At 30.9% G+C, this 12,827-nt stretch overlaps 1 protein-coding gene across 6 annotated transcripts in view; it reads right to left on the bottom strand.

The window, feature by feature from the left end:
* Mp (collagen XV/XVIII-type protein multiplexin) overlaps nt 1-12,827 on the bottom strand; it is a 238,165-nt gene that overhangs the window by 165,885 nt on the left and 59,453 nt on the right. For all 6 annotated transcript variants that reach the window (XM_083034129.1, XM_083034128.1, XM_083034127.1 and 3 more), the window contains exons 3-4: nt 1,512-1,789; nt 89-364 (exon numbers count right to left, since the gene is read on the bottom strand). In XM_083034129.1, coding sequence (XP_082890255.1) covers nt 89-364; nt 1,512-1,789 — 554 coding nt within the window. The remainder of the gene's footprint in view (nt 1-88; nt 365-1,511; nt 1,790-12,827) is intronic.

Below are 12,827 nucleotides of genomic sequence, written 5' to 3' on the forward strand. Positions count from 1 at the left end.
ATTCGCGGCGTCCATTAGTTTCATCTTTTTTTTTTCTTTCTTTTTTTTTGCGGAAACGATGGAGACGAAAGGTGTGCACGGTACTCACCTCGTATCGTTCCTGGATGTGCGGTCCGGCTTGCGCGATGTAGAGCGTACTGGCAGTGTCGAATACTAATTCCTGAGGGATTCTGGTGACTCTCTGTCGGGCCATCTCGTGGCAATTGAGATAAAAGGTGACGTCGGTGGTGGAAACCTTAATGACGATCTTCGACCACTTCTTTGTAAGTTTCGGCACGGTAAATTTTGCCACCTCTTCCGAGCGCGAATGCTCGTCCGAATTCGTATAGACAAGCGAGACGTTCTGGTTCGAGCCTGGTCCGTCCTGGGAGCATAATCGAGAAAATGTGAAACTCTCGTGGATCTAGCTTGACATTTTACATTCTAATTATATGTAAATTTTGTAATTATTAAAATGCAGCTTTGCATAAATGTGAGATTAAACAATTAATTATTGATAAAAATATTTTTTTTTCACACACAATGTTCTGCATTAATAAATGAAATGTGTTGAGAACGAGGCATTTTTAAAAAAGCAAAAAGAGTTGCAAAATTGGATAGCTTGAATAAATAAAACAATACTCTCGTAATTTGATGTTTTGAATAAGCCCCCAATAGTTGAAAATATTCCTGAATATCGAAGCTTTCTAGAAATGCCCAAAGTAATTCGCTTTGCTTATCGTTCGAAGCGTGTACGTGACATGTTACGAAAATAGTTTTTGAAAAGGGCATGAGAAGAAATTTTAAGATTAAGCGATACTATCGAGAGAAAGAGAATCGGAAAATATAAGATAGCGTTTAGTAAAGATTATCATATAAGATAACCTCATCATGATTTAAGATAAGTTACGTCTAAAAACGGAAATCCATAAAAAAGGAAAAGATCATTTAAAATATTACATTATAGTACACCTTCAAAGAGAATTCTTGACATAATTCATATATTATAAAAACGCAAAATAAAAACTGCTTTACTGCATTACTGTAAGCACATTTTAATTAAATAATAATTAAAATTAGAAAAATAAGAATAAATAGAAAATTGCAAGAAATTTTTTAACACACAATCACATATATAATTATTTCTTTTACATTTATTAATTCATGAAATATTATTAAAGAACAACAATTACATTGATAAAATGTTAAAGAGCTAATAAGAGCTACCTAACTGTTAAAGTGGATTTTTTTAAATTTGATATAAGTTATATTAAATAACGTCCTATTTTACATTTATCCTCTCATTTCTGCGAGACATTTGCTCCTTTTTTCATCTCGTATATGCTCTTATTTTCTTCAATATTATACTATTATTCGTTTAATCATGCCATACGACGACGACATAATCTTTAATAAAATCGCATAAAGTTTTATGAAAGAAATATCTTGTCGAATCGGGAATAATTTATCGTTGCAAAAGTCTCGGTTGCAGAAAAAGTTAGAGATTCAAAAGATGAGTATTATACGCTTACCGAAATTCTAATGCCCAATTGAACGACGGTTTCGAAGGGATTAAGGACGGCAAAGAGATAGCTCGTCCGGAAAGAGGTCGGCTTAAATATGGCCACTAGAGTGAACTCGGCTGGCAACTTTACCGGGAGGTACAATATGTGTGGTTGCTTCACCTCGGAGCCAGATCGGAAGCCAAACGCCGGGAATCCGTCCAGACCGTCATCTATATAAATATTGTCATCGTCCGTCATTGACGTCATTGACGACATCGTCGCCCCCATTAAATCGTATACTACTTCTGAAAGCAGAAACGTCAATAGGTTCTATTAAATTGAGTTTAACTGTGACAAAGCCGTTAAATGTTGACAGTTCGAGCAACTAATTAACCCAACAATATTGGATTATCATAATAATATTAAATTGAAATGCTACATAGATTGATAGGTGTAATCGAGGTTCTTTGAAAACGAACTCTGAGCAGAGAAATAAATTAATTCGTATATAAATTAATGTGAATTAAAAAATTGGATGACGTTTTTTGATTTGTGAAACAATTGTCATTGAATTAGAAAATTTGTGAAAAGAGGTATAATGTACAATTACAGATCAATTATTTCGCAAAGTTGAAAATTATAAGTATATGTGATACAAGATTCTAGCAAAGATTATTCGCAGAAATGTGAAAAGTTAATTCTTTCTACTAATTAATCTTATCTTAATGATGAGCTTTATTTCTACTTATACAATTTGTTCTTGGATAAAACAATCAAATCTGTTGAGTAGATATTATTTTTTATATGAATTAATAAATACATAATAATACATCTTTATACATATTTTGAATAGATTAGTTATGGGAATCCAAGAGAACAAGGTTAATTAAGGAAACTGTTGAGAACGGGATATTCCGCGAAAAAGAATTCCGTCCGAGAAAACTACGAAAGAGTAGTTTCGAGCGAATGTAGAAACTTTAATTAATTTTTCTCGCACGCGGATTTTAAGAGTTGAGAGAGAGAGAGAGAGAGAGAGAGAGAGAGAGAGAGAGAGAGAGAGAGAGAGAGAAAGGTTAGTAAGTGATATTCTAATAAGATTATTTCAGGGAAAAATTATTTAACGATTAATGTATCTATTTGTAAATTCGTCGACTGTGTAGAATTGCGATACGTTGACAAATTTTGTCATTAATTTCTAAAATGAAAAATCTTTAACAAATTAAGTCACAAAAATTCTCGCGTTTATTAAAAAAATATAAATATCAAAAAATTACTATAAATATTGAAAAAGCATCTTATTGCAACAAATGCTATTATTAGAAAAATTGTTGTAATATTGACAATTATTAAAAGAAGAGATATTGATATGAATGGTTTAATTCCTAAAAATATATTACTTCCAATTTCACATTATTGAGGATTTATAGAGGAGGTTTAAAATGTCTTGCTACAATTTTTTTTTTATATATTACATTCAAAGAATAAAAGCTTTAACTCATATATGAAGTTTTTAATATTGATAATTACTGAATAAAAATATAGAACTTTATTGTAACAGGATATTACGTTGTATGCGTATGCAATCTGTACACATACACAGTATGATTAAGATCATAATTCTTTAATATATGACAACACCATTTTGCTCGCCATGCGTCATGCTTCGTCCCATGACACTCGATACATCGCGTGATATTCCGCGGCTGAAAGCCCGATAACCGATATTTATTGTCGGGGACACGAGTTGCCGCAGTAAATCGCATTAAAAATCCTTCGTGCGAGCAGACGTCGACACGCTCGACTAGTCATTGCTAAAAGACGCTTCTCGTTATACTAAATCATACCTAATATTGTTGATACCGGATGAACGATTCTCATTAGTACATACTAAAATATATAACGTAATTTTGCTGCCTCTAAGAAGCACGAATGAGATTATTCAAGAATCATGTTATTAATTACAAAAAACAGATATTTTGCCATCCTTTTTTTGTACATCTTTAATGAAGTTAATGCAGAAAATATTCTTTTTTAAAAAAATATTCTTGTTTTTTAAAAAAATATACATACATTTGAGTCGAAAATATATATTTTAAAATTGTACCTTATGTCCACAGATTAATAAAATATATCGTCTCTATATATTTTTATATAGTGTGCTCTCATTTCGCATCTTTTTTCCTATATATTTTGTGTTTTTTAAAAATATACATACGTTTGAGTCGAAAATATATATTTTAAAATAGTGTGCTCTAATTTCGTGTCTTTTTTTCCTATACATATATATTCTCATATCATAAATAGCTGCTCTAACAGCGAAATTCGTGAGCAAAGTAAAAATGTCCAACGAAAATACACGTAACAGCACGATGTCGGCGAACGGCGTAAGTTAAATTATCGCCACGCCCGAGGTAATTTCCAAATTGCATTTGGCTGCACCATATTCTCGTGTAACATATTCTACGATCACGAGAACGTTGAGTGCCCAACGAATTCTCGTTTTCAAATCCGACTTGTTTTTTACCGTCGAGTACATTTTTTGCGAATCGCAAGTAGAGTACCCTTTTCTGCAAAAGTAAACCAATTTTTTATTTATATAAACAGCAAATGAAACTGAGTGAATATTTCTGAGATTTGAGAACAGTAAGAAAATTGATATTACATATCTGATATGTATGCATTTATCCGGTTTATTTAACAACGTGATAAGAAGAATCTTCAATTTATATTAACAAAAATAAAAAAATGTTGATACATTATTTAACAAATTTTATATGAATATTTTATCAACTAACAAAGATTTTAGTATTATATTTTATATCATTTTCTTTTTACATATTCTTGAACATTTATTTTTCGTATTTTTAAGAATGAAATCTTATCAATTTCAATATGTCTATAATCACAACTAAAAAATTTGATTCGTAAATTTGATTGTAATTACATAACAAACATTATCACTGCGTACGTATATATAATGTAGAAGAGTCATTAGTCATTATTTTTCTCTCTAAAGATGGATTGTCTAAAATGCATCTTCTACTATTTTCCAACAGATTCTTGAAAATATTTATCCAAAACATTTGCAATAACAGTAAGGAAGATTTCAATGCTTGATGGATTGCAGCGTGGAATTGGTATGCATAGTGACTCGAATGCTGGTATAGGAACTAACCGAGTGACCTCCTATATGCGTATACGTTCCTGACGTAGATCTCTATTTTGCACCGAAATTGCGATAGGCCCAAGTCATTTAGAAGCCCAAACTAGGAAGTGGGTATGCAAATTGAAAGAGGAGACGTTGACTGAAGTAATTAAAGTACAAAAACAAAACTTAATGACCGAGCGAATCGAGTGTGCGCTTTCTTTCCGCATTTTAGAATGATCGTCACACAAAAATGTATTTCAACAGAAATTCGCTTATAATACATTAATGGAATTTTATTTATGTTTAATTTATTTCGACATTAATTAATAATTTTCTTATTATTTTTCACGATAAGTGTGTCATTCATATTTCTATCAAATTTTTCCCCATTATAAGTATATGATTTATTATTACGCTTCTCTCTGAAATTGTAGATGAGATTTCTCGCGTCAATATATTTTGCAATCACCATATATTAACAGCTATTATTTTTACGTCATGTGATAAATGTTCGATATTCGCATATAAAATAATAAATTATTGTTTTTTGCAAAAAAAAAAACCATGCAGTCGTATCAATAGTAAAAATCAAAATGAGTATCATCGTTTATCGATTGCACAATCGCATTCTATTTCTATAAATTAGAATTTATGTCGTTTTATCCTCGCGACGGGAATAACTTTAAATATATTCTATAGTAGTATAAAAAGAGTTTTAAATTTTCCAGAAACTTGACAATGCATGTGGCACGCACGAAGTTGTTATTTGGCCGAGGATAATTAGATAATAAACTCCACACGTCGCAAGCGCGCTTATTAGCGTTTAAAAAAATTAATATAAATTATTGTAATAATGATGCGCATAATATGCGTTTTCACGCGAGTTTGCTTCACCATAATTCTCGCTTCCTTCTTCGTATTTTGCGCGAATACATTTGCATAAATCCGTATGCCAATTCGCCGTGTCAGCTCGTTACAACTTTCTCGATGCATACAGGAATTCATGAATCTCGCAAATCGAACAAACGAATTGAACGTTTCAATATGAGTCGAGATGCAAATGTCTTCTTTAAGCTCTCGACGCGCGAAGAGCGTTTTGTTGTCGATCTTTCTGCATCTTTCCATACTGCAATGCAGTCTGTATTGTTACAGGTTGATGTTTTTATTTCATCATCTGATTTTTCTATTGAATATATATATTTCTGCGTTATTTTTCACATGGGATGTTATATTGTGTTCCATTAGCATATAAAATTAGCTTAGATATATCAATATATAATTTATAATGCATTTATTTATGTATTTCAAGATATACACAACAAGTGTGTGTTATTTCAAGAAGTAGTGCACATATGTTATTTAACGTTTATATGAATTTGACAAATATAATGAAATTATTAAAAAAACGTTAACAAGAACATTATTTTTTATTATAATAGTTATATAATTTATATATAGTAACAATTTTATTTTTACAAATTCTAGCTATTATAATTAAAAAATTCTATTTTTATGAAAATCAAGATGTATAAAAAGTTTGTATAGGAATTAATTTTATTGATGATTGTCGTCAATTTCCTAGCAATTACGTTTAAAAAAAACTTATTAAACATGAGAAGCAAAAAAACGAGTACACATGTAGGCATCATCGCTTGCAAGGCCTGGTCTTCGTGAGAATAAAACGTGAGAAAGACATCCCGGGAGACGTTCTTACATTCTAGCAAGTTTCCTGATCTCCCATCAGGGACAGTGCTTTTCTTCGGTCTTGCGACGCAATTCTGCAATTTTTGCGAATAGTTTATTTCTGGCGCGCGGAGAGTACGCTTGTCTCGTATTTTTGCATACTTTAATGCATGAAGAATGCTGCTAGCTTCGCACATTTTTGAACGTACAAATTGATTAAAAGTTGATTAAAATAAAAAATCAATGAACAATGTTTTTACGAAACTATGTGAAATACATGAAGAAATGCATTATAAAGATTGTATATTTTGAAAAAATGTAATTTATTAAAAAACATTAAAAATAAATTAAATTGCTGTGGTTAAAATAAATTTTAATATGTCAGAAGTCGAAAAAAACATATATATTTTTTTTTGGCGGATCCTGGGATTTTGGGCGGTTACCCCCCCCCCCCCCTGCAAATTAAAAGAAACAGTTTTGCTGAATTTGTTTGAAAAATATAAATAAAGAAAAACAAACATTAAAAAGCTATTGACGTCAGGATCCGCTAGTGTAAGATATAACTATATAAGTATAAGATGCACTGTAAATTATACTCATTACGCATTCAAGGAGTTAAGTTTAGATTAAGTCAGACATACGACGAAATGATGAGATAATTTCGTTGCATGAAAATAATTAGGCGAAATTCTTTATATCTATATAATATATACAATATGTATGTATAAGATACACTGTAAATTATACTCATTACGCATTCAAGGAGTTAAGTTTAGATTAAGTCAGACATAGGACGAAATGATGATATAATTATGTTGCACGATAATAATTAGGCGAAATTCTTTATATCTATATTATATATATATATATATAAGTATAAAATACACTGTAAATTGTACTCATTACGCATTCAAGGAGTTAGGTATAGATTAAGTCAGACATAGGACGAAATGATGATATAATTTTGTTGCACGATAATAATTAGGCGAAATTCTTTATATCTATATTATATATATACATATATATATATATATATATATAAGTATAAGATACATTGGAAATTATACTCATTACGCATTCAAGGAGTTAAGTATAGATTAAGTCAGACATAGGACAAAATGATGAGATAATTTCGTTGCATGAAAATAATTAGGCGAAATTCTTTATATCTATATAATATATACAATATGTATGTATAAGATACACTGTAAATTGTACTCATTACGCATTCAAGGAGTTAAGTTTAGATTAAGTCAGACATAGGACGAAATGATGATATAATTTTGTTGCACGATAATAATTAAGCGAAATTCTTTATATCTATATTATATATATACATATATATATATATATATATATATATAAGTATAAGATACATTGAAAATTTATACTCATTACGCATTCAAGGAGTTAAGTATAGATTAAGTCAGACATAGGACGAAATGATGAGATAATTTCGTTGCATGAAAATAATTAGGCGAGAAATTCTTTATATATATATACTGGCGGATCATGGGGGTGGGGTTAACCCCCCCTTGCAAATTAAAAGAAACAGTTTTGCTGAATTTGTTTAAAAAATATAAATAAAGAAAAACAAACATTAAAGAGCTATCGACGTCGTTGATCCTAGAATAAAAGCTAATCATGAAACCAAAAATATTAAATAAAATAATTTTGCAACCCCCCCCCCCCCATTATTGACGTAAGGATCCGCTAGTGTATATATATATATATATATATATATATTATATATATATATATATAATTATAAATATAGATTTTTTAGTGTATAAACTGAGAGATTTCACAATATTTATGGATATTTGACATTTTGTAATTAAAATATTTTTATATAGGATTTATTTAATATTACTCTACCATTTTAGTACTACTTTATTATTCAATATTACTCTACTATGTTAATATTATATATCTTTCATAAGCTGGGATATATATCTAATACAAAATGATGTTTATATTATTGGAAGTTATGATATCATTGGCATATGAAAATGATTAATACATTTGTATAATATGTTTTTATAAACTGCATGTATAAAATATAATATTTTTTCTTATACATTCTCTCTTTTCAGTCATTGCTACATTGTGATAATATTATAATAGAAAATATTATAATTAGTTATTTATAAAAATTAAAATTTTATAAAATAATGGAAAAGGATGTTCATTTAATGAAAAATAAATCATAAATAAGTTAAAAAACAGGACACATAACAAATACGCTCGCAATATAGTCGTGAAAAACAAATATGATAAAGACAATAAACATGGCAAAATTCGCACAAAATCGAACAATTTTCATATTTGAATTTCTACATCTAACTTCTCATATCGCAGAAGTTTATATAGTATATATAATACTGTCAAAAATAAGTTTAATTTCTTAAAAAGATCTTCGCGTTTTTGTTTGAAGTTTCAGATAAAATAATTTCTTGTCTTAAATAGCTCTGCAATAGACCAGCGTAGTATGCAAGGAACGCGAAGTTAAGAGATCCGCGAGCATCCCTCTTTCTTGCATCTTCCGTATTAAAATCTCTAAGTCGCTGGCATCAGAAAATTCTGCGGGAAACAATAGCGCGGATGCGCGATGAAAGACAAAAAGAAGTCCGTTTTTCCATCAAAAGTTCAAGTAAAGCCAAGTGACGACGAGCAGATAGATGCAGCCTCGTTAAAAACAAGAATAGCGCCGCTATCTTACGCTGTTTATTATTATATTGGAAACTACTGGCCGACAACTACTGGTCGCCACGCGAGAGTGACATTGTATTTTTAAGTCTTATAAGCTTCTGTTTATTGTGCATGAAAAATATACGCCGAAATGATTGTGCCTGGACTTGGATGTTTGCTCTACGTGGAATAAAAACATTCTCCCAGGCTAGTGCGCATATGTACGCGACGTATTCACAAAATCGCACCGCGGAAATGCGTTTGTTTTCGAACAATTATCACGCGCGGTCTCGCAGACAAAAATATTGTCTACTAAAGTTTGCGCAAAAGAGCGAAACAATATTTATTTGTAATGTGCAGAAATATTGCAATATTCTTATTAAATTTTTATTTTATCTTTACTTGTACTCGTTCTCATTATGCGCGCGACTTATTAAATTATGCGGGGATAACGTGAGATAGATATATATGTATATATTAATTACCCGCGCAGTTTAACGTTTCATCCTATTAATTATAGTATTATATACAGTAATTATATAATTATTAATTATAGGATATCAACAATTATTATAGAATGATAAAATGCAGCGCTGCTTCTCGAAAGAGCGTTCGTTCTCGCGAAGAAGTAATCCCTCGCAAATTGCGTTCGCATCGCGATGCAAACTCGTTCCCGGCACATTATTTCTCACGTAAATTCTACCGACGCGATAGAAGAAGTTAAACGGCGAAACAAACAGCGCCGCTTAGAAGTTGGTAACCTCGGGATGCGCGAGGGAAGAAGTTGCGAGGGGAGGATTGCGCAAAATCAGATTACAAAAGATTGCGGCCAAGAGTGCCCCCCCGATTCCTCCATTATCTCCATTTTCCTCCCGTTCCCTTCCCTCCCTATTTTCCGCTAAAACGAATCTCGGGTGAGAAGCTAAGAGAGCGGGAGATCGGATAGAAAAACAGGTGCAAACCGTTGGTAAATCGAGTTTCGAGCGAGAATTTTCCTCTCGCGGTCTTGTTCGCGAATTTTAGCGGTCGCGGCTGATGTGTTACGTCCGCGACTACTACTTGCAGTAGTAATCGAACGTTTTTGTCAAACATCGGTTCGAGTGTTGGTTAGCAGATGGCGCCAGAGATTCCATGGACCAGACTTGGGTTCGCTACGGTCGTTACCTACTTTATTGCCTTGCACATAGTATGCACTTTTTTACTGGAGTCCTGATTTCTTGAAATTTCTTGTCTCTCAGATTAGTTTTTTGGTTCTATGTGATTGCATTCGCTGCTCAAAAATTACTGCGACATGTTATAATAATTTACCAAATTTTTGAGATGTCTTATATTTTTAAATTTATAGAATTTTTTTTATATAAAGATTGTTTTATGCATTTATAAAAAGGGAAAACTACAATCATATGATCGTTGATCTTGGAAGATACAAAATTTATGTTTCCTAATAAAGTGACTAATTTTTAATTTACAAAGGCGCATTTTTTTAAATTTATTTGACATTTCGAAATTTCGTACACAATTTATTTATAATTAAAGTCATTATCAAAGTAATATTTCTTAAAACACAATATTTATTGTCTTATGAGAAACGAATCGATGACGCAACTATGGCGTAAACAAATGAATAAATGAATTGTAAATTTAGATCAACAGAAACTTCCCGTCAGAAATATCAGGTACATTGAATCGGAAAGCATTGAAATACTACTCGTAACGAAGTATGCCGGAGCCTGTCTGACTCGTTACACCTTCACCTACTTCGTCACTCATAGCTTACCCCAGCAAACCCTGTCGTCGCGATTGTTCTACTTTTTTTCATCAACTTCACGCGCGGCTAGTTCTCTTTTCAGTTCTTCACTGCTTATTGCAAATGGTACTGATACAATTTACATAGATACGGCACAAAAAGTTACTACGAAAACATTCAATCGACAGCAAAATTAAGATAAAATATACATTAAGGATATATATATTTCTTTTAATTTACAATATTTACAATATTTTTGAGGGACTCTGTTTATTTCTACATATTGATGTGTTGCGCTTAAAAAGTGTTTAAACACTTGTAAATTAATCTGTATTAAGTTAGATTTAATATGCAAATTTTTTGCTAAGGAAAAGATTCTAAATGTATGTCAAACAATTCTTAAACACTTAACACATTCTTTTATCAAAATACAAAAATTATTATGACATTAAGGAAAATGATTATGTCACGCTAAATAAGATTTCGAAGTCATCAGTAACGAACTTATATTAATGATTATCCGTTGATAACTCAAACTGTTTCATACTATATTATTCTTTCCCTATAAGGCGTATTATCTACTTATGCCAAGAAACTTTCTATCCCATCCCTCGTTTTCTGTTACTGCAAGAAAGTGTCAAGTCAAAACGGGACGTCGCTGCAGACGGAGAATTTGCATCTCTCGACATTGATGCTAGTTTTATTTACCGTGAAAGTTAGACTAATTGTTTCGTGGGAATTCGACGGGAATGAGGAGCAATCACTGAAACGCTAATTGCAAGATGCGTCGTGATTTAACGCGCCTCAAAATCAAAGCAGATGCGGGTTTCGTATACTCTCGCGACGATCGAGAGTTGGCAAGCAACTTGACGAGGTTAAATATTCGAACTTGAACGACTGAACACAAGCGAAGTAATCTAGCTAAAATAGATACAACGATGCAACGAGAATAACGCGAAAAATAGAAGTGTATAAACTTTTGCAAATTCTCATCTCTGTGTTTATAATGGATAATTTTTTATTATTATTTAATATAAATTTTAATTTGTAATTATATTTAAAAAATAATAATTATCCATACAACCATTTGCGATTATCAAGATTGAATTAAGATGGAAATAAAAGTCATAATGAATATTTTAATAAAATAAGTTGATAATATAATTAATCGAATAGAAAATAATTTTTCTTTTTAAAAAATCTCAAGTTTCTTTTTCAAAGGATAATATAAAAAATTTATAAAAAATATAAATGCGGAAAAGTGGGAAATTGAATGTAATGGAAAATATATTTAATAATTTAATTATATTACATCATATGTATATTATATTATATGTATATTATATCATAATGTATGTCAAGAGTTTTATACACTAATTTTAATATATAGAAAGATACGCAGAAAATAACACATAAGACTTCATTCTCTCATTACTCTTTGTTTCCTAGAGTGTAAGTAAAAGTATTCATGAAGCTTACCAAAGTCCTCGAAGGGCGTAAGAGCCATTGTATAATTCTGCTCAAAGTACCGGATAAAATCCCCGACTTTCAAGCCGACTTTTGTCATTCTCGTTTACTGTGATGAACAAAGGCCGTTGAAAATAGAGACGTAAAATCACGGATTTCGTATCCTTTATCCGAACTCTGTAAAATTTTCCGGATGGTGTGCGCCAAGTATTAATTGAAACTTTATAATTGGAGGACCTCTTCTTAACGATCGAAGTCGTACCAAGGACGCTCGAATGCTTTTCATTTTGTGTCCTTATGACAAAAAAAATAGAGCACTCTTCGTTGAAAAATGTGATGAAATAACAGCTTATTGCTTCTAAAAAATTATGTTTCCTAATATTGAAAGATTATATGTTATATTATAAATTGAAAGAAAAATTATTTATTAGTCCAAAATTATTAATTATTAATTATATTAATGTTATATATATATATATTATATGTTATATATATTTTGCACATATATATTATATCTTTAAAAAAATGAAAAAATAAGCAATTGGAGACCAATATTTACACTATCGCTATATGTACCAAAGAGTCTTGCTTTTTGATCCCCTGAAGA

Source organism: Prenolepis imparis, unplaced genomic scaffold (genome assembly GCF_030444845.1).
Source record: "Prenolepis imparis isolate NDT839.2.m4 unplaced genomic scaffold, iyPreImpa1.0 SCAF_3, whole genome shotgun sequence".
NCBI lineage: Eukaryota > Metazoa > Arthropoda > Insecta > Hymenoptera > Formicidae > Prenolepis > Prenolepis imparis.